The sequence below is a fragment of the Cryptotermes secundus genome, unplaced genomic scaffold (assembly GCF_002891405.2).
Source record: "Cryptotermes secundus unplaced genomic scaffold, Csec_1.0 scaffold630, whole genome shotgun sequence".
NCBI classification, from domain to species: Eukaryota; Metazoa; Arthropoda; class Insecta; order Blattodea; family Kalotermitidae; genus Cryptotermes; species Cryptotermes secundus.
Window position 1 is genome coordinate 45,919 of NW_019720573.1, and position 16,174 is coordinate 62,092.

General features: G+C 40.8%; 2 protein-coding genes across 6 annotated transcripts in view; one reads left to right on the forward strand and one right to left on the reverse strand.

The window, feature by feature from the left end:
• The window catches only part of LOC111869345, an 85,527-nt gene that overhangs the window by 12,266 nt on the left and 57,087 nt on the right, over window positions 1-16,174 (reverse strand). The window lies entirely within an intron of this gene.
• Window positions 341-12,376, forward strand: LOC111869318. 4 transcript variants are annotated; one of them, XM_023860762.2, is made up of 3 exons: window positions 341-678; window positions 11,234-12,246; window positions 12,340-12,376. In XM_023860762.2, the coding sequence occupies exon 2, from the start codon at window positions 11,235-11,237 to the stop codon at window positions 12,198-12,200; it is 966 nt and encodes a 321-aa protein (XP_023716530.1). In that variant the 5' UTR covers window positions 341-678; window position 11,234; the 3' UTR covers window positions 12,201-12,246; window positions 12,340-12,376. The 4 variants fall into 4 exon arrangements, with proteins under 4 accessions (XP_023716530.1, XP_033609290.1, XP_023716521.1 ...); XM_033753399.1 differs by lacking the exon at window positions 12,340-12,376 and having other exon boundaries at window positions 341-707; window positions 11,234-12,282; XM_023860753.2 differs by lacking the exon at window positions 12,340-12,376 and having other exon boundaries at window positions 11,234-12,282.

The following is a 16,174-nucleotide window of genomic DNA, read 5'->3' on the forward strand; positions in this document are numbered from 1 at the left end:
ATAATAATAATAATAATAATAATAATAATAATGTTGGCGAAACCTGACCGCCTCTGTGGTCTAGTGGTCAGAGTTCCTAGCTACAGATCCAGAGGTCCGGGTTGGATTCCCGGTGCTACTACTCGTAGATTTTCTGAGAATTAGTGGGTCTGGAACGGGGTTCACTCAGTCTCTCGAGGATAACTGAGGAGCTATTTCAAGTAAATAGCTGCTCTGGTCTAGAAATCCGAGATTAACGACCGTGGGGATTCGTTGTCCTGACCACTCGACACACTATCCGCTAAAGTTGGCGCTAACTTCGCCGACAAAGCGGCGGTCGCTCGGTCGGTATAGTTCGCTTGCGGACTAAAGCCACGGAGTTTGTTTGTTTGTTTGCTGGCGAAACCACGGACCAATTTTGATGGAAATATTAAATCATTACAGTTGGATTTACGAGTTGTGGCAGTGTATACGCTTATCCCTTCGTCATGATTCTCTGCCGACGCACTCAGAACAATTTCAGCTGAAGGTGACACCAAGAATATGGAGGATTTGGGAAAGCCAGTAAGAGGCAGATATCGACTAAATGGTGGGCACTTGACAGTGTTATCACATCCTATTACTACGATAACGCGGCACCACGGTGACGGGTCAGAAAGCTAGGAGCTATCGGCAGTGCGTCGTGTGTGCAATAGTCAGGTAAGGTTCAGGAAATACGAAGGAATTAGGTTAGTGCTCTTTTTTCATATCTCGAATCTATGCATATATTTAATAAGTGTATGAAATGTTATCTGTGATGGAAAGTGTCCCAGAATTGTTAAGATATACATACATACTTACAAAGCTTCACTTCCCAGCCGCTTTACACATAACAATTTATTTAAATGTGTATTTAACTGAAATATAATTATATTTCAATTCAATTCAATTATAATTGAACGTACTGCTATATATTTAAAAATATGTACTATTTTATGAGTTTTTTTACATTTTTACTATTTTTATTAGACATAATTAAACAAAAGTGAGAATGAGGCATAATTTTTACTCTGTGCATACATTTTCTAAGTTACCTTTCTTGTATTATTGATGAGAAATAGTTAGGAGACGAAGGAATGCATTATATACAAGCATAACCTATTTATTTCGATATAAAGTACTATGGCTAAATGCCCTTGCTTTCCATATGGATTTGTAAACCATATTAACAAGATTACACATTGGTTCAGCTATAGACGATAAGCGAATGTTTGAGTTACATGGCAATACGAGACGATAACCGAAGTGAAATGAAGAAACTCTTTGAAGAGTTCTCTACTGTTTTCTGCAATGTGACGCCATGCAGTCTAATAGAAGTTGACGGACGGTCTGGCCCGCATGGCGTAACAACCCAGGGGGCAGCACCTGTTCTCCGTGGTCACTCCCGTGAGTCTCCTAAATTCAGGATCTTTGAAGTTTTAGTCAGTTAAAGTGTTAGTAAAATGTACGCTAAAATATGTTAGAAATTTATTTGTAACATACTGAATTCCACTTCTCCATATCGTCCGGACCGGCTATGGAATCCACAAAATCTCCTATCCATTGGCTACCAAGGGCTCTTCCTCCGGAGTAAAGCCGGGGCGTGAATCTGACCACTTACCTCCAACTAGTGCCGAGATCAAGAAAATGTGGGTCTGTACATCCACTCCCCCATACGTCTTCATGGCGTAGTGCTTAATTAGTTGAACACAGGGACAACTTTTTTTTTTCCCCCTTGGCACTACAGCCCCAGTGGGCCTAGGCCTACATCCATGAACTTCTTCGTTCACTTCGGTTTTTCTAGATCTTACACATACGGTAGGACTCCTTCGGTGGGTGATCAGCTCGTCGCTAGGCCTCTACCTGTACACAAACACAGAAAAACGCGTAAACACAAACTAAACATCCATTCCCTGAATAGGATTCGAACCCACGATCCCGGTTTCCAGGCGAGCGAAGATAGCACATGCCCAGGAACAACTTTACCTTACTGAATTCCCCAAAACTGTTCAAAATGAAATCATTCATGTTCAATGCACAATCCACAAGGCTCTGACACCGTTCTGTAAATTGACTGACAGGTTTAAATCTGAACATTCTCGTTAATACGAGGGAATGTTTTCGATTGACTGACTTCTGGACAATTCTGTATAAATCCGTTGAGCAATACTTCTTGAGAAGCTCAGTTGGTCAAGAAATTATCTACCTTTCATAACAGTGCTCGCAAAACTCCACAACTGGACGCCATAATGCGACATACAGATACAACGATGTTCCAATTAAAACTTGTATATCTCAATAGTTTCATGTTTTATGTTACGTATCAACGTTCGTACGATGAATCCTACTGATAAAAGTGGTCAGAGTTCAGGTTAAGTTTCATGGCGAGCACAAATTATGGCTACTTTTCATTAATGTTTGTGACGCGTCTTAGCGAACCAGTGATCAGTCGTCTGGCTGTCTGCAAACAGCCAACATATGCAAATCACTGGTTCTCTAAGTTGCAACAAAAGAAAACATGGAGAAAAAGCCAAGATTAAATCTATCAGTAACTTTCGGTCTATACATCTCACATGGTATCAAATAGAATATACATAATTCAGTAAGGGTTTTATCTCTCATTGAAATATGAGCGAACAGACAGATCTATAGAGACGTACTTCCACTTATTCTACAACCGATATAGTTCTGATATCGGGAAGAAAGCAAGTTATGTGATCATACATATACAAGTCGTGAAACTAAACCGTAAAATTGAATAAGATGAGAAGGTTTGTGACGATGATATATTAATAATACTGACTCTGTGAACATCATCTTCCTGTATTTTATTAAAAAAAAAACAAGTTTCGGAGACTGGTCTCTGTCTTCAGGTAAAACCTTACTCATCTCGACCCAATCGATATGACTACTCTCTCTCTCTCCGGTCAAGAGATATAGACTGGTTCTATCGATTGAGCGTAACAGTGTAGGCTTTCTACCTGAGAACGGAGGCAGAATCCAGTCTCCGGAACGCTGTGTTAAATTTAAAAAGAAAAACAGAACTATAAGATTTATTTTGGACAGGTTGATGAATAATACACAAAATGTTAGTAACTGCATAAAATTGAACTTGTATAGCACACAAGATTAATTATACCTTAGTGTCGTTTTAACCGACCGTTTTAATATCAAATTTTGAAATCATGACGAAGTTTAAATGAAGGTCGTAGTTTTTAACAAAGTTTTATGTTAATGCATTTTTACGCTACAACAAATTTTTCATCTCTCCTCTTGCTCCCACTTTCGAGCTTTCTCAGTTTCATGATCATTTTACAGACGGTAGGACTCCTTGGACGGGTGATCAGCTTGTCGCAAGGCCTCTACCTAAACACAGGACAACACAAACACATAATAAACACATACACATGCCAAACATACATGCTTTGAGTGAGATACGAACCCACGATCCCGGCTTCCGAGTGAGCGAAGTCACTATATGCCTTAGATCGCTCGGCTACCGTGACCGGCGCTACATCAATTAGCTTCATTGAAATTTGTTCAGTTTCGTGGATTGAACCTACTGACGGAAAATGACAGAAGGGCAGACGACAAATACATGACATCCCAACTACGTTCTCAATTTACAGAGGGCAACATTTGCGTAAGTGATGCACGAGTCTATGAAATGTAAGGTCTATGTAAACGAAATGTCGTTAAGCGAGGAAGTCTCAGGCCAAGTTGAAACTGTTGAAATTTCAGCACCACATCTACATACTCGTATACAGCCCTTTGTTGTGACATCATCATTGTTAAGAACTATTTGTGTAAGTTACCTTGTTATTAGTAGTTATTAGTGGATATCTACATTCGCCACACCACACGTCTTCACGGCGTAGTGCTTAATTAGTCAAGCACAGGGACAACATTGACAGTGTGTGGATGGTCGGATAAGAAAAAGAGTACCATAACAAGTTGTGTAACTGATAAATTTATACCAGCGTGGCGAGTTAGGTAACTTGTTGCCACGGCGCTAGGCCGATATGGCTTCTAGCAGATGACAGGAGGAATAGCCCGTAGAGAAGTCGGAGAATATTGTGGCGTATAGACGTTTTGCTAAGCAGTGATTCTGTAAACAGCGGCCGTCGCTAGGTTAACTCCCGCAACATACACGTACGCAACAATATAACAACGGGTTTATGCAAGCCGTTTCTAAGCAACGGTTCGGTAAACACGTTTTCGAGGCAAAGGACACCAAAAGTACAACGGAAGAACGGTGTTTTCTATGTGGTCCATGCCGAGATGTTATAAGCAGATGAGTTTGAATCAACGAAGCAGTAATAAATATCTGGTCATGAGCCCTAAATTGCACTCGACACCAAGACTTATTGCCTGACTGACCGTCAGTCGCGACGTGACTATAACCCGGGCGGAGGCGTTTTCAAATACTTCCACCGTGACCCTGCGAGTCGTAGGAGGCGACGAAAAGGGAAGTCTGAAATCTGAGACAGAAAACTACGGCCATGAAACCCTAGGGACTCAGACTCGAGAAAGGCTGCGCTGGTAAGGACCAGCAGCATATACAGAAGGCAGACCCATCCTCTAGTGAGAGAGGGCACCCCACAAAAACAAGACTGTAACTGTCAAACAGTAATAAATATCTGGTCATGAGCCCCAAATGGGGCTCGACAGGAAGACTTACTGTCAGTCGCAATGTGACTTTGACTTTGGTTTAGTTTTCTTGAACTCGGCGCTAGCTGGAGGTTAGTGGTCAGCTTCACACCCCGGCCTCCTTACCCCCGGGAAAAGAGCCCCCGATACCCATTGGATAGGAGGTTGGGTGGACCCCAGAGCCAGTCACTCATATACATGATAATATATAGAGAGGGCGTAACTATAGGATGCAAACAAAATTACAGATACCAAATCAAGAAAAATATCCATATCAACATGTGTCCGGAAGCATATAATTCGTGAGTTATAACTGGAAGAGCACATTTATAATAAGCACTCAAAATGCCCCCCATGAGATTCAATACACCCCTCGACACGTCTTATCATGGACAGCCACATCCGTTCTAAGATGCGGGAGTTGTCGCTGATAGTCTGACAAGCATCCACAATGCGTTGGGGTAAGTGCCTGGGCTGCATACACAAGGGTTTCTAGGTGTCTCCACAGGTAAAAATCCAGAGGATTCAGATCTGGCGAGCTTGAAGGCCATGCAGTGGGTCATCCTCTAACTGTCCATGTTCATGATAGCTATTATTGAGAACATCTTTCACAGCGCGGCTAGAATGGGCCGGAGCACCATCTTGCATGTACCACATTCGCCCTCTGCTGCCAGTGGGACATCTTCCTGTAGCTTTAGCAGATTATGTGAGAGGAAATCTCGGTAGTGGTCGCCTGTAAGCCGATGTGGCAAAAGCGTGCGGCCTACCAAACAGCAGCAGTCATTGCCCACACATTTAATGGTGAACTGCTGCTGATGTCTACACACTACTCTTTAAGCTATAACTTGCAAATTAAATGTTTCCGGACACATGTTGATATGGACATTCTTTCTTGTTTTGCTATGTGGAACTCGTGCTCAGAGTTTGTCCGTACCTTACAGTTACACTCTGTATGTATATATGACCGCCTCTGTTCTAGTGGCCAGAGTTCCTGGCTACAGATCCAGAGGTCCCGGCGCTACTGCGTTTTCTGAGAAGTAGTGGGTCTGAAACGGGGTCCACTCAGCCTCGTGAGGATAATTGAGGAGCTATTTCAAGGAAATAGCATCTCCGGTCTAGAAAACCGAGATTAACGGCCGTGGGAACCCGTTGCCTTGACCACGTGACACCCTCTAGCCGCAAACGTTGGCACTAACTTCGCCGACAAGCGGCGGTCGCTCGGTCGGTATACTTCGCTTGCGGACTAAAACCACGGAGTTTGTTTTTTGTTTTATATATATATTCAAAACAGTTTTTAAAATCTTAAACAGGAATGTCTCTGAATTTTTTTCCCCCACAAATGATATAATGTCCTCAACGTCCGAGAAACGCTTTCCTTTTAGGGGACCCTTGAGTTCTGGGAAGAGCCAGAAGTCAGCTGGAGCCAAGTCAGGAGAGTACGGCGAATGCCCCATGGCAGATATGCTTTTTACTGCTGAAAACTGCGACACTCGAAGCGAACAATATGCCGGCGCTTTGTCGTGTTGAAGAATCATGTGTGATCTCTCCACAACTCTCCTTGCTTGCGTCTCACGGCATCAATAAGCCTTTGCAACCCCTTCACGTAGAATGTCTGATGAACACTGGTCCCTTCGAAAAGCAAATCAACATTCGATCTTGGACTTTGATATCAGTAACAGCGTAGCCAGATTACCCAACACGAAATTAAAAATGAGTCATGAAACTTATATGCGCGACCTTGTATACACACACACAATAAAATACTCAAAGCATCTTCATAGGTCATTACTCGAATCAACACTTAGTCCATGCTTTCGTGTAAATTCAACACCCACACATGGCCATCGTCAGGTACATATGATGACTCAAGTAAATGTCTGTACTGTACTGTAGTATTATATATTAAAAATGTTAAATTTTTTAAAACAAATTGGTTAAACATATTAACTGTAATAAATATTTTAATGTGTTGGTACAAGCCACTTTAGTTATTTAAAGCCATAAGATTTGTACATTATATTATGATGCTATTGTACGTATGTACATATTAACATTCATAAAACTTATTGTAATAGTGGTTTCTAATTGTATTGATATCCTTCCGAAGATGGTCTATAGGACCGAAACATGAAAATGATAGAAGATTAAAAAGAAAAAAAAAACATCAATCACACTAGACAGAAGTAATTAACCTTTTGTAATATTGTTAGTGTGAAGGACCAGAATGAAACAAATCAAACTTGTGAGCATACGTTCTATTACGTACACTTTATAATCCCGAATTGTAAGCGGCCGGAGGGAAATGAGAGAGCATATTTATAATCATAACCACCCATCTGACCACTGATATCACTTCCCCTCACTTAATGTTCCCTATACGCCACATGTTATCAAACAAGAAACTTTATATTTGACTCCGTCTGCAACATCACATTGTACATTGTATTGCTAGCGTGCAGCGAGTTGCTGCGTCCGGCCAGAAATTGTGAAGAATGAAGTGGGGAAGTCAACATTGCTTGTAGAGCAAACGAAAGGTGCAGCATGAAATAAGGTACCGATAGCATTTATTTAAATGATGATTCATCGATAAAATTATATTATATTGAAGTGCTTGAGAATTCGCGATAAGTAATCATTAAAGGAGTAAGAGGAATTCCGTATCTCACGCTTATTCTCGGAGTCAGCTCCAAGGAAATATCAAAGTACCGATAACTTTGCACGCCATTTACCCACAGTTAAATTTATATAATAGTAGTTACTATAGGATTCTGACGATGGTGTATAACACACAGAGATATTGGGTTTTCGGACTTTATCCATCGTCCTGGTTTTTAAGATAACTTTTATCGGATTTAAGTGATTTGAAACCTGCTACGAATTACAGTGTACCTAAATATATACTCCAACTTTTCTTACTATTGTTTCTTCTCGCGGGACATATGCATGGGCCAATTTTGAGACCCTGTTTTTAATTTAATCTCTCTCCGATTGAAGTGACGTTTTTTAATTCGATATTAATTGTGATTTATTCAATTTGTTGCTTCTCTCTTAGAAAGTTTGCCTTAAAATTTATTCAAGAAATCACGCGGGTATATTCCGTATTTTTTTCCTTTTCGTTTTTATCCTCATAATACGCGTTTCATTCCCAAAACAAGAACACAGTCTAGAAATAATTCTGTATAAATTTGTGGGTAATTTTGTTTCCGCATTATGAACCTTAGTATCCTATATCAACTCGTCTATTCTCTTCTCAGGTTTACCACTTAGTACCACATTGCTTCGTACTTATGCCCGGTAATATTTACGATAAAGTGCCGTCATTTGATTTCATGAAAATCTGCGCCTTTACGATAACCTGGAATATTTTTCAAATTAACTCCGGAAACAGAACGTTCATTTCGCGATAATTTATACATTATTGAACCAAATGAAACTGGAAATTGATACTGAGTATAATAAAACAAAAGTCTAATTTCTTACATATAAATTTTATGTAATACACCCTGCTTCATGTGGCCACTGACTTTCAGATGCTTGTTAGGAACTAAGTGAATATGAAGAAAGTATTATACCTCGTGAGTGCTAACAATTTTATTAAATATTTTTTTGTTTAATTATTGTTTATCAGTTTATTAATTTTTCATTTATTTATCATAAAATTTTCATTTCATTTAGTGATAGGATTATTATGTTAATTATGAATAGGAAAAGTACATATGAGGAAGCGGTGTGGCCTATTCTGTGGCACAATTATAGAATTCTCCTGGAGGCCTTCAGAATATGAATGGAAATTAGTAACCTGAAAAATTGCCATTCACACTATATGACGTACGTGTGGGGACTTCTCCGCTCCCTGTGTATGCTGGAGCCCCAGTGCGTTAGGTAACTCAGCCTTAAAATATTATTCATTGTTTATTTTGTTTATTCTGAAGACACTTCATTCACGTTCGGTAGCAATGAATGAACGGACGTTGGCCTCGCCATATAATTTAGTGTCTACGCCTTGCACAAACGTGTTTTGTTGGTATTAGTCATTTTCGGTCCATAATAAAATCTGTTATTAAAAGAAAATGCATTCTCCGTCACATAGTGTGGATGGCAATTTTTCAGGTTACTAATTTCCATTCATATTCTGAAGGCCTCCAGGAGAATTCTATAATTGTGCCACAGAATAGGCCACACCGCTTCCTCATATGTACTTTTCCTATTCATAATTAACATAATAATCCTATCACTAAATGAAATGTAAATTTTTTGCTAAATAAATGAAAAATTAATAAACTGATAAACAATAATTAAACAGAAAAATATTTAATAAATTTGTTAGCACTCACGAGGTATAATACTTTCTTCATATTCACTTAGTTCCTAACAAGCATCTGAAATTCAGTGGCCACATGAAGCAGGGTGTATTACATAAAATTTATACGTAAGAAATTAGACTTTTGTTTTATTATACTCAGTATCAATTTCCAGTTTCATTTGGTTCAATAATGTATAAATTATCGCGAAATGAACGTTCTGTTTCCGGAGTTAATTTGAAAAATATTCCAGGTTATCGTAAAGGCGCAGATTTTCATGAAATCAAGTCAAAGTCAAAGTCATATTGCGACTGACGGTCAGTCGGTCAGTCAGTCAGTCAGTAAGTCTTGGTGTCGAGCCCCATCTGGGGCTCATGACCAGATATTAATTATTACCGTTTGACAATTACGGTCTTATTTTTGTGGGGCGCCCTTTCTGACGAGAGGACGGGTCTGTCTTTTGCATATGCTGTTGGCCCTTGCCAGCGCGGTCTTTCTCGGGTCCAAGTCCCTCGAAACTCGCGACCATATTTTACTGTCTCAGATTTGAGGCTTCCATTTTCGTCGCCTCCTACGACTTGTAGGGTCACGGTGGAGGTATACGACCCCGCCTCCACACGGGCACTCATGAAATCAAGTCCAAGTCCACGTCACATTTCGACTGACGGTCAGTCAGTCAGTCAGTCAGTAAGTCTTGGTATCGAGCACCCTCCTGGAGCTCATGACCAGATATTTATTGCTCCTCGACTCTTACCGTCTTGTTTCTGTGGGGCGCCCTCTCTGACGAGAGGAAGGGTCTGTCTTTTGCATATGCTGCTGGTCCTTGCCAGCGCAGTGTTTCTCGGGTCCTAGTCCCTTGGGACTTGCGACCATATTTTACTGTCTCACATTTGAGACTTCCTTTTCCGTCGCCTCCTACGACTCGCAGGGTCACGGTGGAGCTATTGGACCCCGCTTCCACACGGGGTTGTCCATGAAATCAAATGACGGCACTTTATCGTAAATATTACAGGATCGGACATATAGAAAACACGTCACTGTCCGTATTGTTGCAGACTTTGCCTAGAACCGGCTGTTTACTCAGCCTCCACTCTTCTCTGTTCTTCATCTTTCCTCCCCACCCTTTCACTTTCATTTTACGGTGATCATCGTGTACATCCTACAACCATCTCAGCTCCTTCGCTGATGGCGATTTCCGTTCGGTCCATCCATCCAAGGCTGGCTGTCTGGTTTCTGAACAATTTAATTCTTATGGTGTGAGGCTGTTAGTCTCACGCCCAACCCTCAACCTGGAGGACCAGGGTATCGCTCTTCGTCTGGATCCTACCCCTTGACCTGTCCGGCGTGGGTGATCCTACCAGTAGTTATGCTACCGGCGGCATAGCTCTCAGGGTCTCAGGAGCTCTCAAACCCCACCACCACGATAAGCTGGAGACACCATCAGTGGGGAATGATTCTAATACAAAACTGAATTAACCACCCTTCCTTTGATTCCATTTTTCCTGAAGATGAAGTCAACTCTGAGCTCGGCACTACCGACAATGCCGACTGAAGAGCAGGAACCGAATTACGTTTGTGAAAGCTCAAGTTAAACCTGTAGGAGTGAATTCTCGTTGGACTTCTGAACTCACTAGACTCTCTGCAGCAATGCACGTTTATCCTAAATACGCAGACGGGACACAAGACAATGTTTTTAAGAAGGTTTCTTCCGAATCGTAACGGAAGAGCCGAACTCTACAGCAAAGGCCATGTCAGGGGCAATGGTGGCCTCTGGACAAAGCATGATCTTGCCGCCCTCTCTTCATTTTTATTCTTTTTTACAGAACGATTTGATACCAATAAAAATGGATTTGTACCAAACAAGCAAGGGGTATAGAAGAAGATTAAAATACTGTAACGTGGACACAGCGTTGCTAGGTAACTGACTGCGAAACAACTCGCGACCGAAAACACGCAAGGAACAATGGGAGTGCGGCGTTTTCTATGGATCCGTTCAGCGACCGTTGCTATGCAATAATGCCTAAAACATTCGCCAAATCCGAGACCTGCTTGAAGTTATTTGTCGCGTTACATAGGCAACACGCGACAATCTATATAAATAAAATTAGGGAAACATTTGGAAAGTATAAGAAAAGTGCACCGACGATTGCGCACTAGGGGCCCCTGAAACCAGACAGACATGAATATTTTCTCACTCCGCCCAGTGAATAAAGCGCCTTGACAGTGTATTATCTCTGTCTATAATCAGACAAATGCCAAACCTTTTGTCTTTTCTTTTGTTGCAGTATGAGAGGTTATGTATTCCACTTCCTGACACTGGTGGGCGTCACTTTGGCGACATCTTTACTGCTCTGGTACATCAGCACCATCACTGTGTTATATCGAAATGCAGGAGGTGAAATATTTACCAAAAATCAAACAATCCCAGTAAATGAAAATCTATTTGAAGGCTTCAATAACGAAACTGGTACCGAAAATGGTTTATATATCGTTCCAAACATCATTCATTTCCTACGGTTCAAACAAAAAAACTTCTCATTTGTGGATGCAGTTTGTGTGCTGTCAGCTTTCAAGAACCATCGTCCTGATAAAATAATATTTCACACGGATGTTGATAAATTTGTGGGGCCTTACTGGGAGAAGATAAAAAACACGCCAGGAATAGTGTACGAGATACGTAACCTTACCGTACCAGATAAAATTTTCGGACAGAAATTCAGTAAAAACTATCATCTCTGGCATGCGGGTGACGTAACAAGAATTAGAATCCTCATGGAATATGGAGGAATATTTCTAGATAATGACATTTACGTAGTACAGAATCTAAGTAAATTCAGAAAATTTGAAATGGCAATAGGTTGGGACGATAACCAGTGTATAGGTACCCAAGTCCTGGTAGCCAACAAAGACGCTCGGTTCCTGAGGCTATGGCTGGAGTCCTACAGGGAATATTATCCAGATCGCTGGTATTACAATGCGGGCTGCAAACCAACTGAGGAGGTGCTTTACAAGAGACCGGAACTTGTTCATCGCGTCAAGCTATTGTTCGGCGTACATATGCTTGTGCATAATTTATATAAGACACTGTGGAAGGATTGGCGCAAACAGTATTCAGTACATCTGCTGATGAGACACAGGTCATACCTTGATAAAGAACATCTCGATAAGTGGCCAGTTTTCGATGAGAATAACATTAAGGATTACCCTATGACATTTGGTGAGATGGCAAGAGATGTATACGGAATTTCCTAACATCGACAACCAGAAAAAGCTGATCACAGTGGCCTCGCGGTCTAAGGTATGAACCGTCTTCGCCCGCTAGAACATTGGGATCGTGGGTTTGAATCCAACGCGAGGCATGGATATTTATGTGCGTTTATTCTGTTTATAGGTAGCGGCCTTGCGACGAGCTGATCCCCCGCACAAAGAGTCCTACCGACTGTGTATAGATTAAGGAACTGAAAAAGCGGCCAAGGTTCACAAGGGCTGTAAAGGCATAGATAGGCAGACAACATGAAATTATGCAAAAATTTCCACGAAATGATCATTAAGGATTATCTTCTGACATTCGTTGACACTGCCACGGAAGTGTGTGATATTTCTAAATATTAGACAACCTGAAATTATCCAGAAGTTTCCGCTACGCGAAAACTGAGGAGTATCTTCTGGCATTCAGTGTGATGACGATAGAAATGTATATTTTTTTATGTTCGATAACTTTCCAATTATCCATAAGTTTCTAACAGATGAACATTAAGGATTATTTATATTGTCACTTGCTTGAGTGACTGTAGACAGGTTTTGGATTAGTAAATTGATTTACTTCACACTTAGAGAACGTAACTACTCGTACAAATAACTACGAGTCTCATTGAGTTACACACTCCAAAAAATCACCGTAACTACAGCATACGTAAAGTCTCCTCAGTCTTCAGCCGTTGCTTGGTAGTTGTTTAATATTCGTTACTATTTGACGGGCGACTCCGTTGTGTAAATGTCCAATTTGATGGAGAGATAGATTGATGATAGATCTATTTCTCCGATTTGATGAAGAGATAGGTTGATGATAGATCTATCTCTCCGATTTGATGAAGAGATAGAGTGATGATAGATCTATCTCTCCGATTTGATGGAGAGATAGGTTGATGATAGATCTATCTCTCCGATTTGATGAAGAGATAGATTGATGATAGATCTATCTCTCCGATTTGATGGAGAGATAGGTTGATGATAGATCTATCTCTCCAATTTGATGAAGAGACTGATTGTTGCAATCTATCTCTCCATCAGATTGGACATTTACACAACCGAGTCGCCCGTCAAATAGTATCAAATATTAAATAATAACACACAACATAACGGGCCTCCAAGCACCACATCAGCCATTGCGTATATAATATGTCCGTATAAGCATTACATATATTACGATTACAACTGCCAACTTCCAAATACCATCACATATACAACTTTTAACTGTACTTTTGACTATGTAACTGCTTATTTTAAGACTTCAACTTTTATTCTAATTTATATTTTATATTTACTCATATCATTTTATACCATTGTATAAACTGGAAGTTTAGCACTGTATCTTGTATTTGACATGCAATTAGATAACGAAAAGTTTAATGTATTTGCCTGATGATGGCCTTTTGAAGGCCGAAACATGTAGCAAAGTATCTCCTAGAGCTACTTACACGTTTTATTGATTGTTGTGTTTTGACGGTTTTCAGTAAGAAATAATATATGATATACAACAGGATGTATTCACTGAAAATTATGAAAAGCTTAGTGTAACTGATTTGCTGAAAGACTTGCGAATGAAGGATCAGAATTTACCAGTGATTTTCAGTAACTTTAACCACATCTCCCTCAAAAAACTTCCTTTTTCTTTTCTTTTTTTTTCTCTCTCTAAAAGGGGGGGGGCACGGGGTAGCGTAATTGGTTGAGGCATTATGCTACAAGTCGGAAGGTCGCGGGTTTGATTCCGATGAGGTCATTGAATTTTTCAATTGACCTAATCCTTCCAGCCGCACTATGGCCCTGGGGTTCACTCAGCCTCTAACAGAAATGAGTACCATTGATTTTTTTAAATTTGTAATGAAATATGTTGGCTTTTGTTGCATGATTCGTATTTAAGTGTAGCTTTTCATTGCAAGTGAATCATTCAGTGATTACATAAAATGAACTTAAATATTGATTTGTTGGTCTTAAAATAATGTAAAATCAATTTTAATACTCGGTATAAATTTTTATGTGCATATTCCGGAAGTTTTTCATGCATAAATGCATACATATTTAAGGGATTATTAGGGCAAAAAATCCGGTCCCTAGTGATTATAGACGCGGGTTTGGATCGGTGAGTAGATTTGCTGGATATTCACTAGTCTTAACTACAAATAATTATAACACTTTCAAGATTACTGTAATTATAACACATGCATAAATTCTTCTATATCTGCTTTAACCAGTCGTAGCTAGGTAACAGATCTAAACAATGGCTCTTCCTCTGCAAAGTTTTCCTATCCATTTCCTGGCAACGGATTTTAACACAGGAATTATAAGTTTCACACTCCCAATATCACTGCACTACAGCACACATAAAGTCTTCAAATCACAAGTTAAGTCCTCATTGGCCGACTGTTAATTCTTCTTTACCTATGAACTTCCCGTGGCTGTGTCCTACCGGCAATGCGACTCTCAATTACATTGCACTGCACTGCATTAATCTAAGTCAGAGTCAGAATTGCTTTACGACTGGCGGTTTATCACCAATCAGCTGGTCTTGGCGACAAGCCCCTTGAGTCTCACGACCAATGATTTATTTTCAACGAAACACTTGTTGTCATAGTCCTAATGTAACATCCTCTCTGATGAGACGATGGGACTGTCATTTACAATCGCTGCTGGCCCTCGACAGAGCAGTTATTCTCAGGTCCGAGTCCCACGGGACTCATGACCACATTTTACTGTCTCAGATTTGAGACTTCCCTTCTCGTCGCCTCCTACGACTCGCAGGGTCACAGTGGAGGTATCCGTCCCCGCCACCACACGGGTGTGCCTCACTAAGTCCAAGTCCACGTCACATTGCGACTGACGGTCAGTCAGTCAGTCAATAAGTCTTGGTGTCGAGCCCATGACCATATATTTATTACTGTTTGGCATTTACGGTTTTGTTTTTGTGGAGCGCCCTCTCTGACGAGAGGACCGGGCTGTCTTTTGTATATGCTGCTGGTCCTTGCCAGCGCAGTCTTACTCGGGTTCGAGTCCCTTAGGACTCGCGACCATATTTTACTGTCTCAGAATTGAGACTTCCCTTTTCGCCGCCTCCTACGACTCGCAGGGTCACGGGGGAGGTATTCGACCCCGCCTCCACACGGGGTATGGATTGCTATCCAGTGAGTTCATTGGCGCGCTGACTGCTGCCTAGCAACGAGCTATACATTCGTCCATTGAAACAGCTTTCATTTTTGCACGCTGGAACGTTTTTACCGTGCTGTTGCCAAGAAACGCTTTGAACAAGTCCGTTACAATATCTATAATTCTCCCTCGGATCAAAAGTGGAGCAGCTCGGTCGTGAGGAACTCAGCACGAGATAAGGCTCTGTTCAGACACTAATAAATATAAGACCACCTCTTAAGTTCTGCTATTCATACATCGCATAGAGACAATATTGTTGCCGCAAAGAATACAAAATAAACTCGAGGTCTGATCAAAGCTGTTCGAGAATACTAATACCATGGTTCTGGGTACTTCTGCACGTTCCACCAGTCGCTAAGTTATTCAGGAATTTCCAATTTTATGGAACCCGAAGATTTACTGCAGTGTTCTCAAAAGGTCCTCTGACAGTGATCCTTAGCCTGGACCAGATAAATCCAGTCAACACCACCCCATCCTATTTCTCTAAAATCCAATTTAATATTATCCTTCCACCTACATCTAGGTCTATTTAGTACTCTCTTTCCTTCTGGCTTTCCCACAACAACCCTATATGCATTTCTCTTCTCTCCCATGCGAGCTACATGCCCTGTCCAACTCAACCTCCTTGATTTGATCATTCTAATTATTATATCTGGTAAGTAGTACAAATTATGAAACTCATTATACAGGTTTGTCCGACCTCCTATTATTTCATTCTTCTTTGGCCCAAATTTTCTCAGCAACCTGCTCTCTATGTTCTTCCCTTAATGTCAGAGACCAAGTTTCACACCCATATAAAATTGTCA

Coding starts and splice junctions, on each gene's coding strand:
- LOC111869318 (XM_023860762.2), top strand. CDS start 11,235: ATGAGAGGTTATGTATTCCACTTCCTGACACTGGTGGGCGTCACTTTG.